Source organism: Lissotriton vulgaris, chromosome 2_1 (assembly GCF_964263255.1).
Source record: "Lissotriton vulgaris chromosome 2_1, aLisVul1.2, whole genome shotgun sequence".
In the NCBI taxonomy this organism is placed as follows: Eukaryota; Metazoa; Chordata; class Amphibia; order Caudata; family Salamandridae; genus Lissotriton; species Lissotriton vulgaris.
In genome coordinates this window covers 254,825,585-254,851,747 of record NC_141687.1, presented here as the reverse complement: position 1 = coordinate 254,851,747, position 26,163 = coordinate 254,825,585, and the positions used below count along the sequence as shown (strand labels likewise).

The window sequence follows — 26,163 nt, the reverse complement described above, 5'->3', positions numbered from 1 at the left end:
TTTCTACGGGATTTTAAGGGTCATTATGTTTTACGAGATTTTGATGTCAGATTGAAAAATGTACCAGATCACCTATGGGCAAAAGGCCCAGCTGACGTAGGTTGTATGCATATCACTCCATACCGTGTTACACTCAAGACAGGAGTTGTTCTACCCAGAATCAGACAATACAAGTTACCACCCGATGCTGTAGTGGCTTTACTGAAAATCATTGAAGAGCTTATTGCCCAGGGAGTGGTCGTAGAGACCGACTCCAATGTCTGTAATTCACCTATCATTCCAATTCTTAAACGTACAGACCCCAATGCACCGCCAGTATATCGGCTGGTGATTGATCTTCGAGAACTGAACAAATGCATTGTACCGCAGTATCCTGTGGTCCCCGATATCTCTTCCCTATTGACTGCTATTGATTCAGAAGCAACGTTCTTTACTGTAATCGATCTCAAGAACGCTTTCTTCAGTGTACCTATTGATCCGGAGAGCCAATATCTCTTCGGATTCAGTTTAAATGGACGAAGTTTCAAATTTTCCCGCGCACCTCAAGGATTCACAGAAAGCCCCAGCATCTATAGTCAAGCACTGAAAAGACAACTAGATTGTATTCAAATGCCAGTTAACACCGCTTTACTGCAATACGTCGATGATCTACTGATCACCGCACGAAGTGAGCCCGAATGTGAACGAGCATCATTGACAGTTTTACATTTCCTGGCCGACAAGGGACACAAGGTGTCTCCTTCGAAGCTGCAATTCTGTGTTCAGCAAGTTGTGTACTTGGGTCACTTGCTGTCCAAAGTGGGGAGACAGCTCACTCCCGATCGCATTCAGTTAATTGTAAATATGCCACGACCACAGACACAAAAGGAAGTGCGGGCCTTTATAGGCCTCACCTCGTACTGCAGACAATGGATTCCTCAATATGCATTTCTAGCTAAACCACTCATTCAGTTAACAACGCAGGAGGCAGCAACTTCGACTGTCCTCCCTTGGACTCAGGAACACACACAAGCCTTTGAGGAATTAAAGAAAGCATTATGCCAAGCACCAGTTTTAGCGACACCATGTTACAGCAAACCGTTCACACTTTTTGTTACAGAACGTGATGGTACAGCATTGTCTGTCCTCACTCAAGATCAAGCAGGTTCACATAAGCCTTGCGCTTATTTTTCAAGTACATTGGATTCAGTAGCCCAGGCACTCCCTGCGTGCTTAAAGTCAGTAGCAGCAACAGCGTTAGCAATAAGACAGAGCGACTCAATTGTTTTAGGCCATCAGTTAACAGTACAAGTCCCACATTCTGTAGAGGTTCTGTTAAACAGAACCCAGACTCAACACTTGACTATAGCACGACTGACAGGTTACGAATTGACACTATTCCAGCCACACATAGAAATTAGACGCTGCAGTATCTTGAACCCAGCAACACTGTTACCTACAGTTATGACAGATCCAGCTCCGCATGATTGCATAGAGATCATTAATGCAGTAACAAAGCCCCGACGAGATTTAACAGATGTTCCATTAACAAATCCAGACCTGACACTTTATGTGGATGGTTCATGTATGAGAACAAGTACAGGAGAGTTAGTGGCCGCGTATGCCGTGACCACTGAAACTGAAGTTAAAGAAACACATCGTATTGATACACTGTCTGCTCAAGCGGCAGAGCTCATCGCTCTGACCCGAGCCTGTATTCTAGCCAAAAACAGAAATGTTAACATATACACTGATTCCCGTTATGCGTTCGGAGTTGTACACGACTTCGGCATGCTGTGGCAAGAACGAGGTTTCTTGACCTCTCATGGTGCCAAAATACAACATGGCCCCCTCATTCAAGCACTGTTAGAAGCAATACACCTGCCTTCAGCCATATCCGTCATGAAGTGTAAAGCACATACTAAAGTCACAGATTCTGTTTCCCAGGGTAACGACCTGGCAGACCAGACAGCAAAACATACAGCACTGACTCACACTCAGACAACTGATACGACAAAGACAATAGGACCGACAAATTGTATGATAGTCAGGGATCCCGCACTAGATGTTATTGATATTCAGACACATGCTACTCCAGAAGAAATAAAGAAATGGATTGAACTAGGAGGGATCCAGACAGATCAAGGTTGGATGACGAAGGGAAAATCTACATGGTTTCTCCCTGACTCTATGGTTCAAGTCATGATAAATACAGCACATAGCCCAGCACACCTAGGAGAGAAAGCGATGTTAGACAGTTTACAAAATCTCTGGAACAATAAACACTTACGAGCAGCCGCAAAACAGAAAGTGCGTACTTGCATGATCTGTTGTCAGTTCAATCCAGGTAAAAGCGTCCCCGTAGAGCAAGGTGGATTTCATCCTCCCGATCACCCTTTTGAAGTCCTCCAGATGGATTATATCCAGATGGACCGTTGTCGAGGATTTAAATATGTTCTCGTAGTTGTCTGTGCTCTGTCCCGCTGGACCGAAGCATACCCAGTCCCAGATTACACTGCTCCGACCACTGCCAAGCAGTTGGTTCGTGAATTCTTCCCACGATACGGCTTGCCTCGTGTCGTGTACTCAGATAACGGTCAGCCATTCTCATCTGCATTAATGAAAGAAGTTTCCTTATTACTAGGATACAAGTGGAAGTTCCATTGTGTCCGACATCCCGAAGCAGCAGGCCTTGTAGAAAGGCATAACCAGACACTAAAGATCCGCCTTGCCAAAATATGTCAGGAGAAAGGGGTCGACTGGATAGTCGCCCTGCCAGTGGCACTATTCTACATGAGAATGGTCGCCCATTCGAGATCAGGGCTATCCCCGTACGAGGTGGTCTTTGGCAGACCACCGAATATGTGGGGGACGCCCATTCCGAAAAAGATTACTGATGTTGATTGTAATATGTTGACAGATTACCTTGCCTCCTTGATGTCTGCACTCCAATCATGTAGTTCACAGGTTGCCGCAGCCTTCCCTGACAACACTGATGTAAAGCCACACGACGTCCGTCCTGGCGACATTGTGCTAGTTCGCAACTTCGACAGAAAGAGTCCGCTGGAGCCCCGCTGGAAGTCCCCGAAGACCGTTCTTCTCACCACAAGGACGGCCGTGAAAATCGAAGGAAGAAAGGGGTGGGTACACACGAGTCATGTGAAGAAATTTTTTGGACTGAAACCTGATCGAGACTCGTCCACCCCCACCAAAGACTGTGTCGAACCAAAAGACTTTACAGAATCTGAACGAGAAAAAACTCCTCAAGAAAATTATCGCATGAAACTACGATCTAGCAAGTCAGACAGTTTAATTGTTTAAGTCCTCCCCTAGGTGAATCGGTTAAATAGTTTCTGACATGTATCCCCTAGATCGAGATAGAGAGAGAGAGAGAGAAGCAAAGAAACGTACATACTGTAAATCACTTCGTAGTCACTGTATAGTGACACTATTAATCATGTTTATTCTGAGTATTTTAATTATTGTTGCGAGCATCCTTTTACCTATCTATTACCCTATTTTCAAGCGTGAACAATCTGTCTATAATGTATCTGCTGAACACACTTTTAGTGAGTTACCTCCGCACGAGCTTTCCTACAGACTTGCGCTGCGCAACAACACATTCATTAGTATGCTACACCATTCTCATCAAACTAACAATGCTACAAATTGCTGGATATGTGGCCGACTCCCTCCCTACCAGAATTACAAGGGAGCTCTGCCCCTCTTTCCGTACCCGTTCACTCACAATGGCTCCTGTGGAGCATGGTTTAAAATAATTAATTCCTTAGATCCTGATATTGCTGTTTTCGATGGGGGTTGGGTTTGGGGAAACCTGAACTTAGTCCTGCTTGACGTCTGTTTCCCTGATAAGGAGGGACTCCCCACTAGAATAGGAACTGATCTAGAAAATGAAGTATATGGATTAGGTAACTATACAATTAGCCTCATGATTCTTACTGTTGAATCTGAAGACGCACCTGTTATACCCACTATGTCAGTACTGCCAGTCACCGGTGAATTATGTATCAAGAAGAAAGGTTCAGTACACTTAGGTCATAGTAAATGCACTACCGTGGTCGAATTCAGTGATCATGGAAAATCGTCCTTCAAAGCTACTAGTCATTCTTACTTTGTTTGTGGTCATACCGCATACATACGTCTACCTCCAGATTGGGATGGTACCTGTTACATTGCATTCCTTCTGCCACCTGTTTTCCTAGCTCCCCCTGATTACCATAGAAATACCAATCTAGTAAAGAATAGACCCAGAAGAGATATTCCACTTGTCGACTACACAGAGACGGCATGGGAACAGTACACCGATTTTAATACAGGATTCTTTTTCTTTTTAGGACCTGTTCAGAATAGTAAATTAATACGCAGATTAACTAGAACACTTGAAGCAGTAGTAAATGAGACTGCCTCCGCCTTAGGTAACTTAACAGAAGAGCAGTCCGCTATGCGGGTTGTTGTCCTTCAGAACCGTCTTGTTATTGACGTCATCTTGGCAGATAGAGGTGGAGCCTGTAAGGTCATCGGGTCAAGTTGTTGTGTTTTCATACCACAAAACGCACCATCTGTATATCAAGCTATCACACGTCTCCATAAAATTGCAAATCAGATACATCAGAATCCAGGCACCTGGACTTGGTCCGGTTGGTTCTGGACAACGTTAACAGCTTGGGGATGGAAGATCCTATCCTTCCTAGGCATCGGCCTAGTCCTAGTATTCAGTTGCTGCCTGTGCCTGCAGTGTGGGCCAGCGATTTGTGGACTGTGTGCCACGTCATGTATTGAACATTCCAGTTTTCTCTCAAAACGTAAACGAAAGAAAGAAGAACAAATGATGTTACAAGAACAATCTGATCGATTTATGAGGATCGATATATCATGAAGGGTCCGTAGGGAACAAGGAGGGAATGAGGAAATATAAATTTTTGGTCATGTTATGTTCCCTAGCGCGTACCCCACCGACTCCATGTACCAGCTTAAAGTGCATGTAACTTCCCTCCTGTGCCAGCTATGAAGACGCAAATACATTTGCGTCCATCGTTAACTTGTCCTCTTTCAGATCCACCCTGAATGGATTATATAGTCCGTTCCTAAGTATGCTATGCCACCGTCTTTTTGTAGTACACTTTACATGTTTTTCCTGCTCTGACAGAGTAGGCCCTGAATTTCTGCCATCGAGCCTCTTTTTGGCTCCTGACTCTGACAGTCTCTGCCCAGGCTACCTCTGTACCCGTGAACTCTGACTTACTCCCAGCGCGGCCCCTCGCGCTCAGCTCAGCCTGCTTTCTGCCAAGACTGACTATAAACTTCGAGTTATCTGTTCCGCTCCTCGAGAATGCATTCCTGCCTACTAGCTCCAGTAAACATCCTCTCCAGCTGCAGAGCCAAAGGGCCGACCTGTCTCAGTGCAAGTAATTCATAGCCTCTGTTACCATGCTTCCATGGAAGGCCCCGTGCCCCCACGCCTCTCATGCAGACACTTAGGCGCTTATACACGCATCCACCGTTAGCATAGAATAGCTTCTGCCCTAGAGACCTTTCCGCCCAGATAGTATGGTTCCTAAACATCAGATATCAGATACGATAAAAGTACAAGTTGATCTGACATGCCAGACTTCTGTCTCTTTCCGTCAGTGTAAATGTCAAGTCCCCTGCACCCCGTCAATCACACGTCATGCAGCTGCGCGCGCATCCAAGCTTCCGATTTCTGCTGACATTGCAACAATTCTGTTAGCACCACCCCTTGGTGCCACCCACTTGCGTCACCTATCAGTGACGTTTCTAGTACACACCTCCAGCTCACGCCTAGTTCACGCCTCTTGATTACGTACTAGTACCACGTGTATACTGTTATCTTGTCTTCTCTCAGCTGTTACGCCTCTTGCACCATTACTTATGATGTGAATTAAGTATATAAGCTATGTAATGTCAATAAAGTTTGCTCTATCCCTTCTGACACCCCTGTGGTGGTCAGAACATGATATCCTGGTCACGACCATTCCTTTATGAGGAATAAAACCCTTAGAAACTCCAACACCACGGACTCTGTCTTCTTTCATCCGATCTGAGTTATTATTGATTAAGTACTTACCTGCATAGAAATTAAGAGAGTAAATTAATTATTTACGTCAGTTGTACCATGGGTTAGATGGCGTGTTACGGGTTTTAGTCCATTTTGCTGGTATTAGGGAGTCTAGTCCTAGGTTAATCCAATTTTGAAAGGCCGCGTAGGCGGAGTTAATGTCTCCGTCTGAGAGGTTAAGGTGGAGGTTACCTAGTTTACTAGTAAGGTCACTAGGTGCCAGTTTATGCCATGGCCTCTTGTATCGGGAACTGGAGGTGTTTTTCACAATCGAGTCTCTGATCTTCAGGGAGAATTTGATAAGGGAGTGGTCAGTCCACCCCATGGGTTTAGGGGGGGCAGCCGAGGCAGCTGAGAGGTTGGAAAACACAGGGTCCAGTAAATGCCCGGCAGAGTGAGTGGGAGTTTGGATGAGTGGGTTTAGCTGAAGGGCTGTAATGTCTGCCTGAAGGTTCTTAATGGTATGGTCGGTCAGGGAGTCGAAATGTAAGTTAAGGTCTCCCAGGATGGTAAAATTGGGAGAGGATATCACTAGAGTGTGAGCGACATCTAGGAGTTCCTCAATGAACCTGGCAGTGGGGCCAGGGGGCCGGTAGATATATAGTCCGGAGAGGGTGAACTGGGGACTAGTGGAGATTTTAAATCTTGCGCTTTCACAGCCCCAAATGGCTTCCTTTTCAAAAGTGCAGTTGTAAGACGATTTGTAGACAACAGCTATCCCCCCCCTGGAGTCTCTATTGATGGTCTTTATGGAGAAGCCCTCGGGCAGCGAGAGATTTAGGATGCTGTTTTGATCATCGTGGAGCCAGGTTTCACAGATAAACATGATGTCAGGATGTTCCTCTGTTATAAGGGTGAACACCTCGGCGTGGTGTTTCACAAGGGATCTAACATAAGTTGGAGGATGGAAATGGTGTATTGCTTATAAGCAGTGGTATTGTGGCTAGCTAGCCCGGGTGAGGGTGTCAAAAAACACGACTTGCAGTACAGACCTGTTTGTCCAAAGCAGCCTTCAAGTGTGTTGCATCTTGAGTCTGGTTTAAGTGCGAGGAGGGATTTTCTATCGCACTGCAGTTTGGGTGGTACGAGTTGAGCAGGGGGACTGGCGAGAGGCGATGGTCTGGCGATGACGGGCGCAGACGGGCGCACCTTCGGCGCGCAAACGGCGCTCCCGCTGCGCTCGTCCGCTGCGCTTGCGTGGGAAGCACATTTAGGGAGAGGAGGGGTGGGCGTGGCCTATCAGGTGGGCGTGGCCTCGCGGCTGGCGATGGCGGCAGATGACAACAAACTCCACGAAGCAGCGCTAGAGTCCGCTGAAAGTGGAATACTTTAATGGCAAGCAGCCCAGCACAGAGCTCAGGGCAGGAAACAAAGTTTTAAAATATGTCAAACACAAAATAACAGTTTTAAAACATTAGCGCGTATTTCCTCCGGCTTCCGCCTCAGAGGTAAGGTTATAGAGAGCGCACTCGTGTTTCAGCGCGTTCTTATAGGCGGGAGGGGTGGGCGTGGCCTATCAGGTGGGCGTGGCCTCGCGGCTGGCGATGGCGGCAGATGACAACAAACTCCACGAAGCAGCGCTAGAGTCCGCTGAAAGTGGAATACTTTAATGGCAAGCAGCCCAGCACAGAGCTCAGGGCAGGAAACAAAGTTTTAAAATATGTCAAACACAAAATAACAGTTTTAAAACATTAGCGCGTATTTCCTCCGGCTTCCGCCTCAGAGGTAAGGTTATAGAGCCCAAAACCAGAGACAAGGCGAATGCAGGTTGAATATGGAGCTTAGTATGCCCAGGAGTAACAGAGGAACACCCCAAACAAGGATACACATAAGCAATTCCCACATATTTATTGACAGAGGAATGATGACACATGAATGTGCCCTAGCTTGGTCGACTATCTGAGCACTGATGTGAGACCTGCTGTTCAAAGGAATGGCCCGAGGAAGACAAAATAAAGACGGCTCAGTCATGAATTTGTCATCCCAGGCATCACCTTTCCTTCCTTTCATGCCCCCCACTTACCCACCAACAAACATGGCAATGGAAAGCTCATCTGGAGTTACCAAGGACTATATGGACAACTTCCTTAAGAAAATCCACCAGGAGATGGGATGTATTAAGGAGGGACCAGAGGATAGGAGTGGTCTCTAAACCTGGAGAGAGAGAGAGAGTCGAGGTTCTTGAGCACACAATGAATGATCAATACGAAGTGCAAGTTACAGGGCAAGATTCCGGCAGTGGAGAAAAAAAAATGTCAAGAGTAGTGCAAGTAGAGGAACTTTGACTTACTCAGCGAACAGCACATTACATTGCAGTAGTGTAACCCTTATGCCTGCAATTCACAATAAAAGGGGCAGCAAATTATGTAGAGTTGATGACGAGGGTAATCCCTCTGGGACCTCCCCTTCCCCATTCATACCTCCCCCACAGGGTGGGAAATTGTCAACAGAAGTGGCAGACTGTCAGGCGAAGTCATAAATCACAGTCTTCCTACCTGACCTCAACAACTGAAGTAATATTCCTGAACACCTAGAAAAAGTATAAGCTGGAACAAAAGACAGTTCACGTCCCATGCATAATGAACTGAAAGAAGAGCTGGAAGTGCAGAAGAAGAGCTAATGAGCCTTGTGCGGTCCAGGTGGCACATGGTTTAGGCTTGGTGGGACAGGCATCTGGCGGGACACTAGGGCTGAGGGAGCAAAGCTGAAAGCCAAGCAGATTTTATACCATTCTCTGTGAGAGAGAACTATTCTTGTCCCACCAAACGGCGCAGATCTACAAACTATAAACAACAAAACAATAGCATTCTGGGAGGAGACAATACAGAGACCGCTAAATGAAGAGGATAGGGCTAGAGTATGGACATCAGCGTCAAAAAACAAAGTAACACCACAGCTGGCACAAACAAAATACTGGATACTACACAGACTACACTGGACACCAGCTAAACTAGAAACAGTGGGGGCAAGCGGAAGCAGCACCTGCTAGAACTGCCATAAAGCAAGGGGAGACCTAGCCCACATGATATACGACTGTCCCAAAGTCAAAACATTCTGGAACAAAGTGCACAACCTCATAGACACAGTCATAGGATGCCAGACACAACGAGGCCTAGCGGGTATAGCTACCGCCTTCCTAGCACCACAGCTCGAATCCAAAGAAAAACGCGAACTAGTCGACGTTCTGCTGACGGCAGCGGTGAAAACTATCCTGGGGAACTGGAAAAACACTAGCAAAGCCACCTTCAAACGCTGGTTTAACTGGGTAACACTCCTACGGGGGGCAGACAACATCACCGCCAAACACAAGGCGGCAAACCATACAGCCAAAGAAGACATGTGGGAAGCCCTTGATGAACACCTGAGGCAGTATACCCCCCCCCCTCTCCTTTCTTCTCTCTCCGGCTCCACCATGCCAACAGTACACATTGTCTGAACTGCCAAGAAATAAGACAAATGTTTTGTTTTTGTATATGTAAAATTTATTTTCAATATAATATTTTGAAATTAAAAAAAAAACCCTAGAGCAGTATACTCCGTAATCCCAAGTACTATAGTACATGATGCCCCATAACTCATCAAAAGTTCACTTCGTACAACCCGCTTCCCTCACTCCAACCCCCTAACCCTGAAAGCTTAGTCCAATCTTAAAAAAAGACATAAATTTTGAGGGATGATTATATAGCCCCAGCTGGTCAGACACAGGAGGAAAAGAGATTAGAGATAACTGGGACATCAAAAAGTAATGAGGCCTAGAAGATTAATTTTGCTGTATACAAAGCCTAGCAGCAGAAATAGGCAGGTGCATTACTGTCTGTTCTAAGTACTGTTGCTCAACCAGAAGGGCCTGAATGTCCTTAACAAATGTCACCAGGTGTGGAGTTATTACAAATAGGCAGCCCAGACTGCTTTCTACAGAAAACTCTATGTGAACAACTGGCGGATGTTAATGTGAGCGGACAATAGGAGAACACTCCAACCTGGTCTTGGTCCCGACCTCTCATGTGCACATTACATATTCACCATTAGGCCACCTGTTGGTATCAAACTCACCGATCCAATCCCTAGAAATGCCAACATCTCAGCTACCTCCGTCTCTGATCAAGCCCACCTGAATATGTTCAGAGAGGCAAGGAGTAGATCGCAGGGAGGGACAAAATGGAGACTGAAGAGTGTGACCCTACAAGACCCAATATATAAAGCCACTCAGGCAAAGCAATCACTGATTTTTTCTAACTAATGTCACCTCAATGGCCACAAGTATAGAATCAAGACTAGCAAGGGAGAGGAAAGGGATAGAAAATAATCTCACTTTGGGTTTGAAGGAACTGAAACGTAGGAACAAGCAAAGCCCAATTACAAAGACTCAAAGACACCTGGTGTGGCCAAATTAGGGCCCAAAAGACCAACAAAGCAGACATCTCTGCTGAAGATGGAAAGCTATTCCATGAGAAGGGAGACAAGAAAATAACCCTTTTGATCATTTTAAGGATATATTCCTAGCCAAAACAAACATTGCTAGAATGGGAGGATGAATAAAATGTGGACAACAAGCCGACAGGCATTTGGGAATTTCTTCCTCTACATTAAAGATCAGATAGAATGGAGGACATATAGACCTTCCTAAAGGGATGTCATTTGGCAATGCTGTCAGCAGAAATGAGCAAAACTTTAGACAGAACCACAGAGGTCTCTGAAAGCAAGGAGGCTCTGAAACCTAAGCAGAAAAACAAAAAACTGAGCCTAGGTGGCTTATTTTATAAAAACGTTGTTTCCACTCGAATGAGTATGGTGATGGCTACCCTCTCTGATAACTTTGCTATTGATACTGGTCTGACATGTACCATGTTAGAAGTGGACATAATCCTAATGGCCAGGTAAGGGCACGATGAGAGCGACAGCACAGCCCACAGGCCTATGACCTTTTAAAAACAGATGTGAAAATCTTTACAAAATGTCTTAGTTAACAGGCTAGAAGATAGAAACGAATCAGACAGCATTCATCAAGCAGAGACAAGGATGTAATGATATTATGCGTATTGCACATTAGGAAGGAGGTCAATAGAAAGAAAATTCTGGCTTTTTCAATTTCCATTGAGTTGAATAGGTAGGTATGAAATGCTTTTTGGAATTCCAGTAGAAAAGGAGAGATCAGGAGCTGCAGGGGGAGGCTATTCCATGTTTTCGATATGAAGAAGGAGAAGTAGCACCCTCCGCTCGTGCTTCTGTTGATGCTGGAGTGTGGGTGAACTGGAGGAGCAGCTTAGTCGTCTGGCTGGTCGGTCAAATTCAGATGGTGGTTCTTGTAGTCAGGTCCTAGGTTGTGTAGGGCCTTGTATGTGTGGGTCAGCAGTTTGAACTTTCATCTCTTCTGTACTGGGAGCCACTGGAGTACCTAGAGGTGAGGGGTGATGTGGGTCCATAAGGGGAGGTTGAGGATGAGTCTAACTGCGGGGCTCTGAATGGTATGCAGTCTCTGGAGGAGGTGTGAAGTGATCCAAGTGTAGATATCATTGCAGTAGTGCTGCCTGCTAGTGTTCAGGGTGAGCCACTTGAAGATTTTTTGTAGAACGCATAGAGTGAAGAAGCAGGCAGAGGAGACGGCATTGATCTGGGATTTCATGGTCAGCTTCCTGTCAAGGATGATGCTGAGGTTTTGGCCATGGTCCTGTTCTAGGGAGTGATGTTGTTGCAGAAAATCAGTAGTTCTGTTGTGTCAGTGTTGAGCTTCAGGCAGTTGTCTCTAATCTAGCTGGAGAAGCTCGTCGTGCATCTGTGGTAGCCGATTCTGGTGGCAGTGAGGTATTTGGAGAGGGAGAGGATGAGCTGAATATAGTCCGCGGAAGATATGATGTTGAGTCCGTGGGATCTCACGATGTTGGCCAAGGGAATCGTTTAGGTGTTGACGAGGGTGAGGCTGAGAGATGAACCCTGAGAGACACCACTGATGATTTCCCTGGGTGCGGCGGTGAAGGGAGGCAAGTTGGACTTTCTATGTTCTTCCGGAGTGAGGCCATCCAGTGGCAGGATACAAGTCTCCCACAGTGGCAGTCGGAGTAAATGAAGTGAGGACCTGGCATTCCCCCTGGAAAATGGTTGGAGGCAGGGATGCTTGCTTTCCCTCATCTAGCTTGACCTAGTAGTGAAACTCCTGGCAAAGAAAATTAGGGCCTGTGGTGATATCAGGCGGAAACTAGTTAAGTGGGGAAAACTGCAAGGGCTGTCTTTTTGAGGATGATGTCCTGCTTAACCTGACCTAACCAGAGAGCAAAGTACCAGCGATACTAGAGAAGCTGGACTTGTTTGATACTTCTTGTGCTTCGTAGAGATTAGAAAAAAAAATCGTTCCGTTTTGTACCTACAACTACATTCACTAGTCAGATGGTAAACCCACTCATTCAGATACCTCAGTTTAACCAAGAGCCTACAAAGCTGGAGAAAGGCCAACTGGCCAGCCCTACGTAAACAACTTTATGAGGACTCGAGGAGATGGTGCCCTCCACTACAGATTATGGTTAGGGCGTATTAATGTTCTTAAAATGAATGTACTGACTATGGTTCTCCATCTCTCCACACAGCTCCTAGAAAGTATCGACCTGTCTAGGAGTCACTTGATGTGGCGTCATCTCTTGGCATTTGTATGTAGAGGAGGTATCCCCAAAACATCTGAGAGGGTCCTAATGGTGCTCAAAGAAAAAGGAGGGCTGGGTGCCCGGATTCATAGAGGGTGGCGCTTCTCTTCTGTTTTTTAGCTTGGTTAGAAAAGTCACAGGACCCATGCTACGCCAATCAAGCCACTCTGGTGGGAACGGTCCTAGAAATATGGGGTCAAGTAGCAGTGAAGGGGGAGTGTACCACATTCCCATCACTTCAATCTCTCATTTATAATGGAAATGAAGGGTGGACATTTCCGACAGTGAACGTAGGGGAAATAACAGGACTTTAACTGACATGTTCAACTAAGACTAGATTAAGTGATTTTCTAAGTGGAAATCTGACATAGGCAAGCTCCAACCAAACTGATTCCAGTGCTCCCAACTTCATTACTGCACACTCTCCCTCCTACTTCCTCTCCAATGTCTACGGGTGCTACAAGACCCTTGAACCACTGTAATAAATTAATCCGTAAATATGAGAGTTCCAAAGGGCTGATCTCCAACAGCATAGCTTAGCAAGACACTCCAGAATGAACTACTAGAGTAAGTAGGATCGAGTACAGATGTTATAGGACGTCTGAACGCATTGAGCACAACTAACATACTGCTACAGATTAGTGTTGGAGATGTGTGGAAGAGAAGGGTTCGATCCTCCACATATGGTGGTAATTTGTAGTAATCCAGACATTCTGGGATGAGATGCTGGAACATTGCCAGAGAGCACTGGGACTTCCAGTACTGGCCAACTAAACTCTTAACTATTCTGGGTATATGCCTTGATAACCCGGGGTGGATGATCTCGCACAACTAAACTGATACTCGCATGCTAAGTGCAGCAACAATTTATGACCGTATTTTGTAAGAAAAAGGATTCCCCCCCCCCCCTATCAATCGCACTTTGGTTCAAAAAATCTATAACGAGCCTTAGCGATATATTAAATCGACATACAATTTATCTCACGCAGAGTGGAAATTCAAAGTTAGATAGAGGTCCCTAATCTACTGGCTCTCCAGATTATAACATTTATTCTTCAAGCCTCAATGTTTACAAGCCCTCCAGCAATTCAAGGGACCTTAGCTTCAGCATATGCCCTGGGTGCCCTGCTTTTTTCCTGATCAGGCAGTCAGGTACACTGAGTTACAGACAGGGAATCTTACCATCTTAAGAGCCCTTATCTTGCACCACATAAGCACAACATACAAACTTTAAAATAAACACGACATTCAAACCCCATTAGCCTAAACAAAACAATACTGTCCTACTTCCCTCCTGCATTAGTGGTTCCGAGATGGATTATAGTTTGTACGGAGGAAGGAAGTGGGGACCGACAGGGTTGTTTACATTACAATGAATTATACTGTCTACCGGTCACATATTTTACTCAGTAATTGTCTGGTATAGAACCCATATAAAGAGCAAAAAAAGGAGCAAAATTACCCTTTTCTGCAAGGCAAGATTCGCATTAGGATAACAAACGAATGTGACATTAAAACCAGTCGAAACAAATAAAGAAGAGGAAACTGCGCAAGTAGATGACTAACAAACTGACAATACAATGATCAGCCTTGGATGCTCAATAGCCACTTTAAAGTAAATGAGAAGCAAATGCATTAACTAGGTTTTAATCAATTCTTCGATTTAAGCCACATTTTTATTAGGAGAGATCTGTATCAATAAACAATAAAGAGATGTGTATGTTATATTTACTTACAATCATATATGAAGAAGAAAAAGGTTTGCAGAGTTTAATTAAAAGTAATACAACCAAGCAGTGTAAAGTGTAAGAAAACGTACTACTAGGGCAATAGCATCATGAAATATTCATTCAGCTGAGGTCTCAATGAAAGACCTGATTAATTTAACAGTGGCTGAAAATAGACTCTTCCTAATTAAATAGCAGCTGCAAGAACGGAGTAACAGGTTGCATCAAACTATTCAAAACCCCTACCATGAAATGTTCACGTTAACAAAACAAAAACAAAAATCTTTATTACATTCATCACAAACACAGTGTACACACGTGCCTCTGAATACCCATCTGCACACATCAACATGAACACCATTTCCAATTTCAGTGCAGTCAATAAATCAAGTTTGGAACACCTTCTCTCAAAGAGGAGATCCTTTCAGTTATTTGGGGGAAGAGTATAGATACGCTCCAAATTATAAAGGCGTTACAATCAAAGTTAATCAGGAAAGTACAGCTGATAACAGTCTTCCTACTTCACCAACAAGCCATGTTTAAGTGGTATTTGGTGATTAAACATGTTATAAGAAGTCAGAAATAGTCTATAAGAGCAACAAAATCAAGTGGGCAATCAACTCCATATTGGACTCCTAGCTTTCTCATATTGTTTTACCAAAGTTGTTACGAGATTAAAGCAAAGCACTGCTGAGTAAACCAATCGATCAGGGGATTGAAAGCTGGCTACTCACCCGTGAGGGTCACAAGGCGCTGAAGGGGTACGGAGGGGGTGGGGGGGTTCAGCCGAAGAGCCAAGTATTGAGGGTCTTTCTGAAGGTGTTCAGGGACGGGGCACGTCTGATGTCTGCCGGTAGCTCATTCCAGGTCTTGGCTGCGATGTTGGAAAATGATATTCCGCCTGATCTGCCTCTGTGGATCCGCGGGGTCGCAGCCAGAGCAAGGTTGGATGATTGCAGGTTTCTTTTTGGTATGTGGAAGTTTATTCTGTCGTGGAGGTATTTGGGTCAGCTGTTGTGCAGGCATTTGTAAGCGTGAGTGAGGATTTTGAAGGTGACTTCTCCACTGGGAGACAGTCGAGTCGCTGCAGGTGTTGGCTGATGTGTTTGTGCCGGAGGATGCAGAGGATGGGTCTGGCCGCAGTGTTCTGTATTGTTTGCAGTTTGCGGAGTAGGGACATGTTGATGCCGGCGTAGAGTGCATTGCCATAGTCATGTTTGCTGGTGAGGAGTGCGTGGGTTACTGTTTTCCTCGATTCGTGGGTGGGGGATCCATTTGAAGGTCTTTCAGAGGATGCAACGGGTGTTGAAACAGCTGGAGGTGACGGCGTTGACCTGTTGGTTCATGGTGAGTGATGAGTCAAGTATGTTAGTGAGGTTCTTGGCGTCGGTGAGGGGGTAGCTGGGCCTCGGAGGGCGGTGGCCCACCAGGTGTTGTCACATGCTGAAGGGGTGGTTCAAAAAACGAGGACTTCTGTTTTCTCAGCGTTTAGGCAGCGGTTGGTCATCCAGACCGCCACTTCTTGCATTCCTCTCTGGAAGTTGAGTTTTGCAGTGGAGGGGTCTTTGGTGAGGGAGAGAATGAGCTGGGTGCCATCGGCGTAGGATACAATGTGGAGGCTGTGTCGTCGGACGATGTCTACAAGAGGGGCCATGCAGATGTTGAAGAGGATCAGGCTCAGAGATGACCCCTGTGGGACTCCACAGGTGATGTGGGCGTGGAGAGGAAGGGCTGTAGTCGGATCCTTTGGCTGCTTCCGGTGAGGAACAAGCTGATCCAGTCTAAGGCATTTCGTTGTATGCGGGCGTCGTGTAGTCTGGTGATTAGTGTGCGGTGAGAAACGCTGTTGAAGGCCTCAGACAGGTTGAGGAGGATGGGGGCTGCAGAGTGGAGGGTGGGTGTGTGTGAGAGAAAGATGAAAAAAGGGTAACATGTGGTGCAGGACCCATAAATGACAGCAATAAGATTTAGTGACTTGATATTTGTAACTACCATTTCTGGGACCTGCACCACATCTTCCAATTTGTATTTTTCTTTCAAGAGTCTTACTCAGTAATCCATTGATTCAATCGCATCATGACGTTGATAATACAGTATATCGGGGACTACAGAACAAAAGTATTCAGATGATTCATTCTGCTATGAGAACTTTACTTCACCAAAAGAAATGTGACCATCAAGCAGATTAACTTGGGCAATTACACTGGAAACCAATACATAAAAAGATACTCTTCAAATCATCTTGCATAGAATTTTTAAGGCGGAGGTCCCACATTTCTGGCACAGAAATGTGTTAAATATGCTTCCAAGTGTAAACTGTGATCTACTCCCTGCTCCTATTTTTGGGCAACAAGCCCAAGTACAAAATGTGTGATAAGAGAGTTTGCAGACTTAAATCCCAGGGCTCAAATAACAGCACTAAGGGCCAGATGTAGGTAAATTTTATTTTCCGACCTCTTAAATACCGAGTCATACCGACTCGGTATTTCAGAGGTCGGAAAATAAAAGTACCGAGATGTAGGTAAATGCAGATGTGCAATTACCGAATCGGAAACAGTCGGTATTTACCGATGCGGTAAATACCGACCAGTTAATGCCCATGCATTCCTATGGACTTTGAAGCCCATAGGAATGAACGGGCATTTACCGGTCGGTATTTACCACATCGGTAAATACCGATAGCCACAAGGGTGCAGGGGGTGTCACTTTGACACCCTCTGGCACCCCCAAAAGAGGCTCGGGTGCCATGTGGCAGGCATACCTGCCCTAAGGGCAGGTCTGCCTGTCATATGGCATAGGTGTGCATGCACACATGTGCATGCACACCTGAAACGGTATTTTACCATCAAGTAGTATTTGATGGTAAAATACCGATTTTTTAATGCTTGTGGGACTCAGAAGAGTCCCACCTACATGTCAATTTTCCCTATTCCGTTAAAATACCGACTCGGTATTTTACAGACTCGGTAAATATACCTATCGGTAAATTTACCGAGTCTGTAAAATACAGGGACCTACATGTCAAATTGCTTTTACCGGTCGGTAACGGCCGAATTCGGCCGTTACCACCCGGTAAACGCCTACCTACATCTGGCCCTAAGTGAGATCCCTACTGTAATTAAAAGAGAGTGAATCAGCAGAACAGAACTCCCTCGGTCATGAAAAAGGAGAATTGTTATTATTTGGTGAAGAGAGCCAGTCTATGGTTGATCAGAGGAAGGGGGCATCAACATGTTCTATAGAAAGGCCCATCTATTTAGGCAACAGGGATATATGATTTTCTACAGAACATCCATGTAGGTTACATGACTGCTCAGGATACGGCTAATGTGTAGAGTTGAGGAAGTGCAAGTAAGAAGCCTAACTGTGGTGTGCGCTCTAGTCGACGGACGTATACGCGATGACGCGTTACGCCGTGGGCGAGAGCGGAAAGGCGCGCATGCGCAGTAGAGTGGAGAGAGAAGGCGCGAACGGCAGAAACGGCAGTTGACGACCGGAGCGCTCAGCAATAGACGCTCGGCGCCCTTTAGCTCCGATTAAGCAATACCTTAAATAAAAGAGACTAACAACCATCACCTGTCTCTGTGCATCCTGTGGGGGGAAAGAAAGGACATTACAGTGGCGACGAGGCTGGGATCTGGACACCACAAGGCAGTGTACCGAGAAGAGAACAGATAAACCCCCCAGCGAGAACACAGAACATACAAGGAGGAGCAAGGGCGTGGCAGCAGCGCAGCAGCACAGCGAGGAGCAGACCACCACCCTCCCAAGGCAGGTCAGTGCCACCCAAGACCCCAGGAGCCCCCAGGCAGCAACCTGGCAGCCAAGGGAGACACACCCAAGCTAGAGGAAGGGGGGAAGGCAGCTCAAACAGCGCCCACTGCAAGGGACAATACCCCAGGTAGCCCCAGGGGCCAAGGTGACACGGCAGAGAACGCAGGAGCGTCCGGTGAACCTACCCAAAGGGCCCAGGAAGGAAGACCTAGAGGTGAAGCCAGAATGGCGAATCAGGCGTCAGCCCTCATGGCGCCCGTCCCGTTTCTAACCAGACCAGGTGAACCCCAACTAAAATGGGAAGACTGGAAAGAATATTTCCTCAATTACATTGAGGCCCTTGAAGATGAGAGTGAAGGAGAATACAAACCCGACAGGAAGAAGAGACTGTTGCTCCACAACTTAGGCCCAGAAGGGGTAAGAGTGTTTAAGAACCTGGTGCCCAAAGACAGGGATGCAGCGGAGACGGATGTCTTTGTGAATGCATTGGACGACCTAGACAGCCACTACCGCCCAGCAGTCTGCGTCTCGATAGACCGATACAACTTCCAACAGAGAAAACAAGAGGCAGGAGAATCCATTGACGACTATGTGGCAGCGCTCCGCCGGCTTGCGATCACGTGTAGGTATGGGAACCTGCAGGATGAGTACATCAAGGACCAAATTGTGATGCACACCACCAGCAGAGCAGTCCAAGACAAGCTATGGGCGATGAATGAGACAACCCTGAAGGAAGTAGTGGCGATGGTTAAAAAGGCGGAAATGTCGAAGAGAGGAGCAGACGCGGCTAAAAGGGAAAGCGGGCCGAGGCAAATGATCAACAAGATCGACGAGGCACCACAATCCAGCAAGCCCAAAACGGCTTACGGAGACCAGAGGAAGGACACAAGAGGATCTGGGAAGCAGATGCCTCGTCCCAACCAGGGGGCGAAATTCGCGTGTTACAGATGTGGCAGTGCGGCGCACACGGCCCAGGACAGGCGGTGCCCCGCGTTTCGCGCCAGGTGCTCATTCTGTGGGTTGACTGGGCACTTCGAGAAAGTCTGTCGCAAGAAAGGGTCGAAATCCACGGTCAAGTGCATCGACACAGCAGAGGCCAACGGGAGTGATGAAGAAGGACCAGAGGAGGATGACCTAGTGCTGTGTATAGAAGATCAAGTCTTAGATGTATCCGGGAAGCGAAGGGATAAGCCCCGCACCGACATGCTCATCGGGGGCGTCAAGGTACATGTAGCCGTGGATTCAGGGTCCCCCTGGACCATTGTTCAAAGGTCAATATGGGAAGAGGACTTTGTGCCAGTCATAGGACCCGACCTGTGGCCGCCTGACATCAGACCCATCTCGTATACCGAGAATTCCATCCCACTGGTAGGGTGCAGGGACTTGGAGTTCGAATTTAGAGGACGGGTGGCCACGTGCACCCTGTACGTAGCGGAGAAGGGCCCATCGGTACTAGGATGGAGAGACGCAGGTGATCTTGGCATCATACTAAATCCTGGAGGAAAAGAACAAATCTTGCTAACGGACGAATGGCCCCTCTCGAGGGAAGAAGACTGGAAAGCTGCATACCCCAAGGTTTTCGAGAGCACGGTAGGCAAACTCGACAAGTTCGTGCATAAGATGGTTCTTAAGGAAGGAGCAGTACCAGTAGTGCATAAGGTACGGAATATACCAATATCCACGAGTGAGGCCGTGCGCCAGGAACTACGGAAGTTGGAAGACCTAAACATCATTGAGCCAGTGGACAGTGCGGAATGGCTATCGCCCTTGGTGGTAGTTAAAAAGCCCAACGGAAAGGTCAGACTCTGCGTGGACCTGAGGGAGCTCAACAAAAACCTCATAGTGGAAAGGTTCCCGCTCCCCAGGATAGAGGAGATGCTAGCGAGAACCAAAGGCATCAACTATTTTTCCACCATAGACCTCACGTCTGCATACTACCAAATAGAATTGCACCCGTCGAGCAGGAAGTACACAGCATTCATAACGCCCTTTGGGTGTTTCCAATTCAAGAGAATGCCCTTTGGCCTGGCATCCGCTGCGGCCGTTTTCCAGAAGCTAATGCACAGGTTGTTTAAAGACATATCGGGAGTGCAATACTTCCAAGACGACATCCTGGTGATGGGCTCTAACAAAGGTGAGCACGACAAGAAACTACATCAAGTGCTAGGAGTGCTGCAGAGCAAAGGAATGACGGCGGAGTGGAGCAAGTGCAAGATCGGGTCTCGCTCAGTGACCTACCTAGGGCACGAAATAGGCACGCACGGCATATCACCGAAGGAGCAAAATGTGAAGGCGATAAAAGATGCCAAGGCCCCAACAACTAAAGAGGAGGTGCGGTCATTCCTCGGAATGGCCGAGTATTATAGCAAGTTCGTCAGCCATTTTGCCACAAAAACGCATAGGATGAGAGAACTAATCAGGCACAATACAAAATTTGAATGGGACAGGGAGGCCCAATCCGAATTCGAGTCCATCAAGGCCTGTATCAGCCATGCCATCCCCTTGCAGGGGTACGTCCCCATGGGCAAGACTATCGTGACAACCGATGCAAGCGACAAGGGCTTGGGGGCAGTACTAGCGCAGGAAAGGGTGGATGGAAACAAAGAAACGATCAGCTTCGCGTCCAGGGCGCTATCCCCGACGGAACAAAGATACAGCGTAATCGAAAAAGAGATGCTGGCTGTTACGTGGGCGTTGAACAAATTCCGTCAGTTCGTGTGGGGCACGAGATTCAGACTACAAACGGACCACAAGCCACTCATCAAAGTGTTGACGTCATCGGGCCATGACACGGCCACCCCGAGAATAGCGAAAATGACTCTGAAGCTGCTCGATTATACGTACGATGTAGAATATCTGCCGGGCACGCAGAACAAGGTAGCTGACTACCTAAGCAGGGCATCAGCCATGGAAGAGGCGCCCGGAGAGGCCCCGGACACGGAGGAGATGGTGGCCAGTATGGAAGATCACGAAACATCGATCAGTGCGCAGGAATGGCAGGCGGCTTACGAGCTCGATGAAGAGAAGAAGGAAGTGAGGAAACATCTCACGAGGGGGTGGCCGGACAAGAAGAAGCTAACGGAAGGTGTCCGACGTCTTTTTGAGATAAGAGAAGAATTGTCCCTTAGTGACTCGGGGATATTCTTGTACAGAGGAGAAAAAGTGGTCCCACCAGTGACAATGATACCCAGACTGCTGAAGTTGCTTCATGTAGGACATCTGGGCATAGTGAAAACCAAGGCGTTGGTCAAACAGATGTACTGGTGGCCAGGCATGGATGCCCACATCGAGAGACAAGTGCGGGAGTGTGGACAATGCCAAGGAGCGGACAAGGTGCTCCGCCCACTCCGACCAGCATTGGGGAGATTCGACACCCCGCAAGGCCCATGGGAGGATGTGGCCATTGACATTTTGGGTCCCGTTCTGGACAATCAAGGGGTGAACAAGTACATCTGCGTACTCATTGACAAGTATTCCAAGTGGCCAGAAGTGGACATACAAGAGTCTATGGACACGGATACGATTTTGAAGTTCCTAACCTCAGTGTTCCTCAGAGAGGGAATACCCAAAACCATCCTCAGCGATAATGGACCGCAGTTTGTATCGGACAAGTGGGGGAGATACATGAAGAGAAATGGTATCGTAGGGAAACACACTGCCGTGTATCACCCATCTTGCAACGGCCAGGTTGAAAGGTTTAACAGGGTGCTCATGGGCTCCATCCAAGCAGCCATATCGCAAGGAAAGGACTGGGAGATGGAAATAATGAACATGCTATGGGCCTATCGGATAACCCCCTCTGTGGTGGGGTATAGTCCGTTCCAAGTGCTGAGAGGACGGCATCCCTTCACCAGGGACAACGTAGCATGGAGGGAGAAGACCATCACCAGCAAGTGGTCCCCTGCGGTGGTGCAGCACAATCTTGAGAAAGCCCAGAAGATCTATGCCGCGCACTATGACAAAAGACGCAGCACGAAAGAAACAGCGCTGGAAGAAGGGGAGTGGGTTAGGATCAAACTGCCCACTCTACAAAAGAAGGGCGAGAGCAAATTCAGCCAGCCGCTACAAGTTAAGGAAGTGAGGGGCAGAGCGGCCCTCCTCAGCGATGGCAAGGTCTGGTCACAAGAGCGCATGGCCAGAGTGAATAAAATACTAGTCTGGCCCAAAGCTGAAGGAGTAGGAGGAGACATGGATCACACGGAGGTCACACCCTATCCTGATCATGTCATAGACAACCAAGGCGAAGACGCAGGCGAAGACAATGAAATGGTTGTACCAGGAGCCAGGCCGACCGACGGAGGAGGAATGCAAGCGAATGCAGAGCTGAGAACAGAAGTGAGAGAGGTTGGTGTGTCCCAAGAAGAGACTGAGTTGAGAGAGAACGTGCCGGTAAGACACACCCGCAGCGGAAGGGCAGTTGTAGCGCCCTCTCGCTATAATGACTTTGTGATGGATGGACACTAGCTTGGTGCCGTCTCCCCGGTGCCCCACATAGACACTGTTCACGACTGGAGGACACTCACCTGAGGGGAGAAATGTTATAACTTTGTTTTTGTTAAAGGGGGGAGATATGTGGTGTGCGCTCTAGTCGACGGACGTATACGCGATGACGCGTTACGCCGTGGGCGAGAGCGGAAAGGCGCGCATGCGCAGTAGAGTGGAGAGAGAAGGCGCGAACGGCAGAAACGGCAGTTGACGACCGGAGCGCTCAGCAATAGACGCTCGGCGCCCTTTAGCTCCGATTAAGCAATACCTTAAATAAAAGAGACTAACAACCATCACCTGTCTCTGTGCATCCTGTGGGGGGAAAGAAAGGACATTACACTAACTAGAATATGTGAAGGCGATTATATGTATTACTATTAAGTCTGTATTCACCCTCGTTTAGCAGAGTTCAATAAAACACTCTGGTTACAGCAGGCGTGTGTTAAAACCCAATTCACATATTTGCGAACTGTGGGGGAACCGGTAAGGTAGATGGATAGGGATAACATCACTGAAGGGGACGTGAGGAGCTTTGCAATGGCTCGGTAATACAAATTAATATTTTGCTGTGTTTTATGGACACATACACAGACATCAACAATTAAATTGCCCTATACACCCTCTTACATTTGGGAAATAAGCGACTTGAGCACTCAAATGGAATTGGCTAAGGATCACATATCTTCATACAGTGGGGAAGCCAAGATTAAAAACTACGTCCTGGTTTCTACGATTCTACTATTACTACGATCCCCTATTAACTCACCCAATGTATCAACAGGAACACTCATATGTAGCTTGGAACCTTTTGGAAATCGACAAAATGCTAACTACAATGGGTGAAAGCCCCCGTCTCAGATACACCATCTAACTCAACAAACCTCATCCAACACTGCTCTTCTTTCCAAAGGAGGATCGTTAGACATCTCTGGATTATGCTTCCCCGGGCTACCCACAGTGTAGCTCACCGGCAGCCCCGTACCCAATTATAAGGGGGCCTGCACTCATAGTTCATCAAAGCCCATGCCATTTAAAACGGCCGTCAACTTGGATGAAACACTCTATGTCCAAAACAAGTGTCCCTCAGGACACAGAGAGTCCTGTGCATACCCAATGCAGAGACCTCACGTCTCTTGCATCCCATGTAAGAATGAAGCAGAAGTAAGAATCAGCTGTCAATATAGAAGCAAGCAGCTGACAATCTACGGAAGTACTCAAAGAATATGTAGCATGTCATGTCACCGACACGTAGAAGGCCTTGGACCCATGACAGCGTGTGAGATGCAGAAGGCAGTCGCCTGGTGCAGTTCTCTGGTCGAGATAAGTGCAGCAGGCGGGACAAAGAACACAATCCCAACCCATCACTGTGACAGGCCTGTATCGGTGTCAGGCGGAGGGCAAGGGGGCAGCTCCCTTTAGCTGTCAGTGTTCATGGTACCTGCCGAGAAAGCCCGGCCGCTGCCTTGGACCAACGTACCTCTGACACAGACCGCCTTCCGCCCGTTGACGAACTCCCGACTCTTGCCTGCTCCTCTCAGTAAACGACATCCGCAGCTGAAGCAGCTGGCAGACCCATGAGAAAACAGACCGCTGTCAGTGACTATATTTCCGCCGACGAGAGCCACCCGGGCTGTACTCTGCGTCAGGAATACGTCACTTCCGGTGGGCAGGCCTAGGACACTTTACCTTGCAGTTTGACAGTGAGTCTGATGAGCAGTCTTTCTCACGGGAGAACCACCCGGGTCTAAATTACAGGCGCGGAATACATAGTAACAGTAAAATAAGACTTACAGGGCACAAGACTGCAGCGTCAGCAGCTACTGCTCTCCTGGGGTGACACTGGATGGCCCTTAAAGTTAAACTGCCCTGCAGTGGGGTTTGGCTACCTCTTCACCACCCACTGCTCTGCTGGTGGTGGGGTGGGCCGGGTTGCCCGACACCCACTGTTGGCAGAGGAGAAAGGTTCCGTCAGCACAGGCAGCCTTTACAAGACCAGAGGCTCATATTGTACAGTCTCTTCTTGCTTTTATTTAACAGCAGCCAAGCCAAACAAGCATTTACAATGCAATAGGTCTCACATTATTACAGTTTGAGCTATTGGCATTGTAAATGACAATGCCTTTTATTCATTTGCATCGGTGTGTAAACAAGCACTTTGTACTTAGAGTCCATGCTTATGAGAAGCAAGGCTGGCAGTCTCTTTTACTGCCAGCCTTTATCATCGTAAGCAAGAACTATACGTTCAAAGTGCGTGTTAGTGCACAGATTGCAGGTTTTAAAAATAAACGAATAAAATGCATTGTCATTTACAATGCCAATAGCTCAAACTTTAAGAATACAAGACCTATTGCATTGTAAATGCTTGTTATTAACCCCTTAAGCGCTGCCGTCGGCCAATGGTCGTCGCGAGCACTACCTTGCCAGTGCTGCGCACGACCGTTGGCCGACGGGCCAGCGCTCGTTATTCGAACGTTCAGCACGGGGTGCTGAACGTTCGACGCAGCAAAGGGGTTAAGTATGTGCAGGTTTGCTTCTGTGTTCTGTAAACATCACACTGCATGAAAGGCACAGACATACCCATTTATCACTAATTACTCACCTGTTGGACTTCCAAACAGTGCCAGAACATCTACAGCACACAAAACAAGATATACTTTCATAAAGCTATTGAAAACAATATTTACCTTATTACACTTCCCATCACCAGGGTCACAGCTGCTTGGCCTTAGCCATATCAAGGACTTGGCTGACCAACAGTTAATAGGACTACTTGAATACAGTTGATTTTATTTTTTTAGAGCATATTTCATTAGTCTGTTTTAATCCCACAGCACAGCTATCCTCATTTGGAGAAAGAAAAAAAACATAATCCACATTGTGATCATCAGGCTCCGCATCCTTTGCAATTAAAATTATTTTTGGACTGCTCCCTGTCAGCCAAAAGCCTTTGAATGTCTTAAAGTTATGGGAGTGTCGGGCACATCACTACATTTTGCATAGCCAGGGGGCGCCTTTTTGCAGTATTATATAGCGTGGCCTCGACCCAAAGGGATTTGAGCGCTTGAGATGTGCAACTGTTGCATTACACCAGGTCACATTATATTTTTTCAGGCACAGAGAGATTAAGTGATTTGCCCAGAATCACAGGATGTGGAGCTGATGCCTAGACTCAAACGTGGTACATATGAAACAGGGGGTCCCCGCAAGAAGATATATAGTACTGGATTTACAGAATTCAAAGCCGTTGACGTTTTGACCCCTGTATTCGGGCACACACTCTGAGTGGTGTACCCGAGTTCCTTCAGCAGAGCCCTTTGGGGCCTGTTGCCCATGATATCGTTGCCCCATCACCCCCTTTCCCGTTTTTGTCCTGATGAGGACCCCGTCTAAGGACCTAACTTGACCTACAATACAGGGGTCGAAACGTCGACGGCTTGTGTTCTCTTGACATCCGGTTCAAGTCCCTGAC

The 26,163-nt window shown here is 47.1% G+C and overlaps 1 protein-coding gene across 8 annotated transcripts in view; it reads right to left on the bottom strand.

Annotated features, from left to right (window-relative positions):
- Window positions 1-24,318, bottom strand: part of SYNRG (synergin gamma) — a 515,412-nt gene extending 491,094 nt beyond the window's left edge. For 6 of the 8 annotated variants that reach the window (XM_086954875.1, XM_086954876.1, XM_086954879.1 and 3 more), the window contains exon 1: window positions 24,172-24,318. In XM_086954875.1, coding sequence (XP_086811001.1) covers window positions 24,172-24,242 — 71 coding nt within the window. In that variant the 5' untranslated portion in view covers window positions 24,243-24,318. The remainder of the gene's footprint in view (window positions 1-24,171) is intronic. The other 2 variants (XM_086954878.1, XM_086954881.1) reach the window with 1 other exon arrangement.
- Between the last annotated feature and the right edge of the window lie 1,845 nt (window positions 24,319-26,163).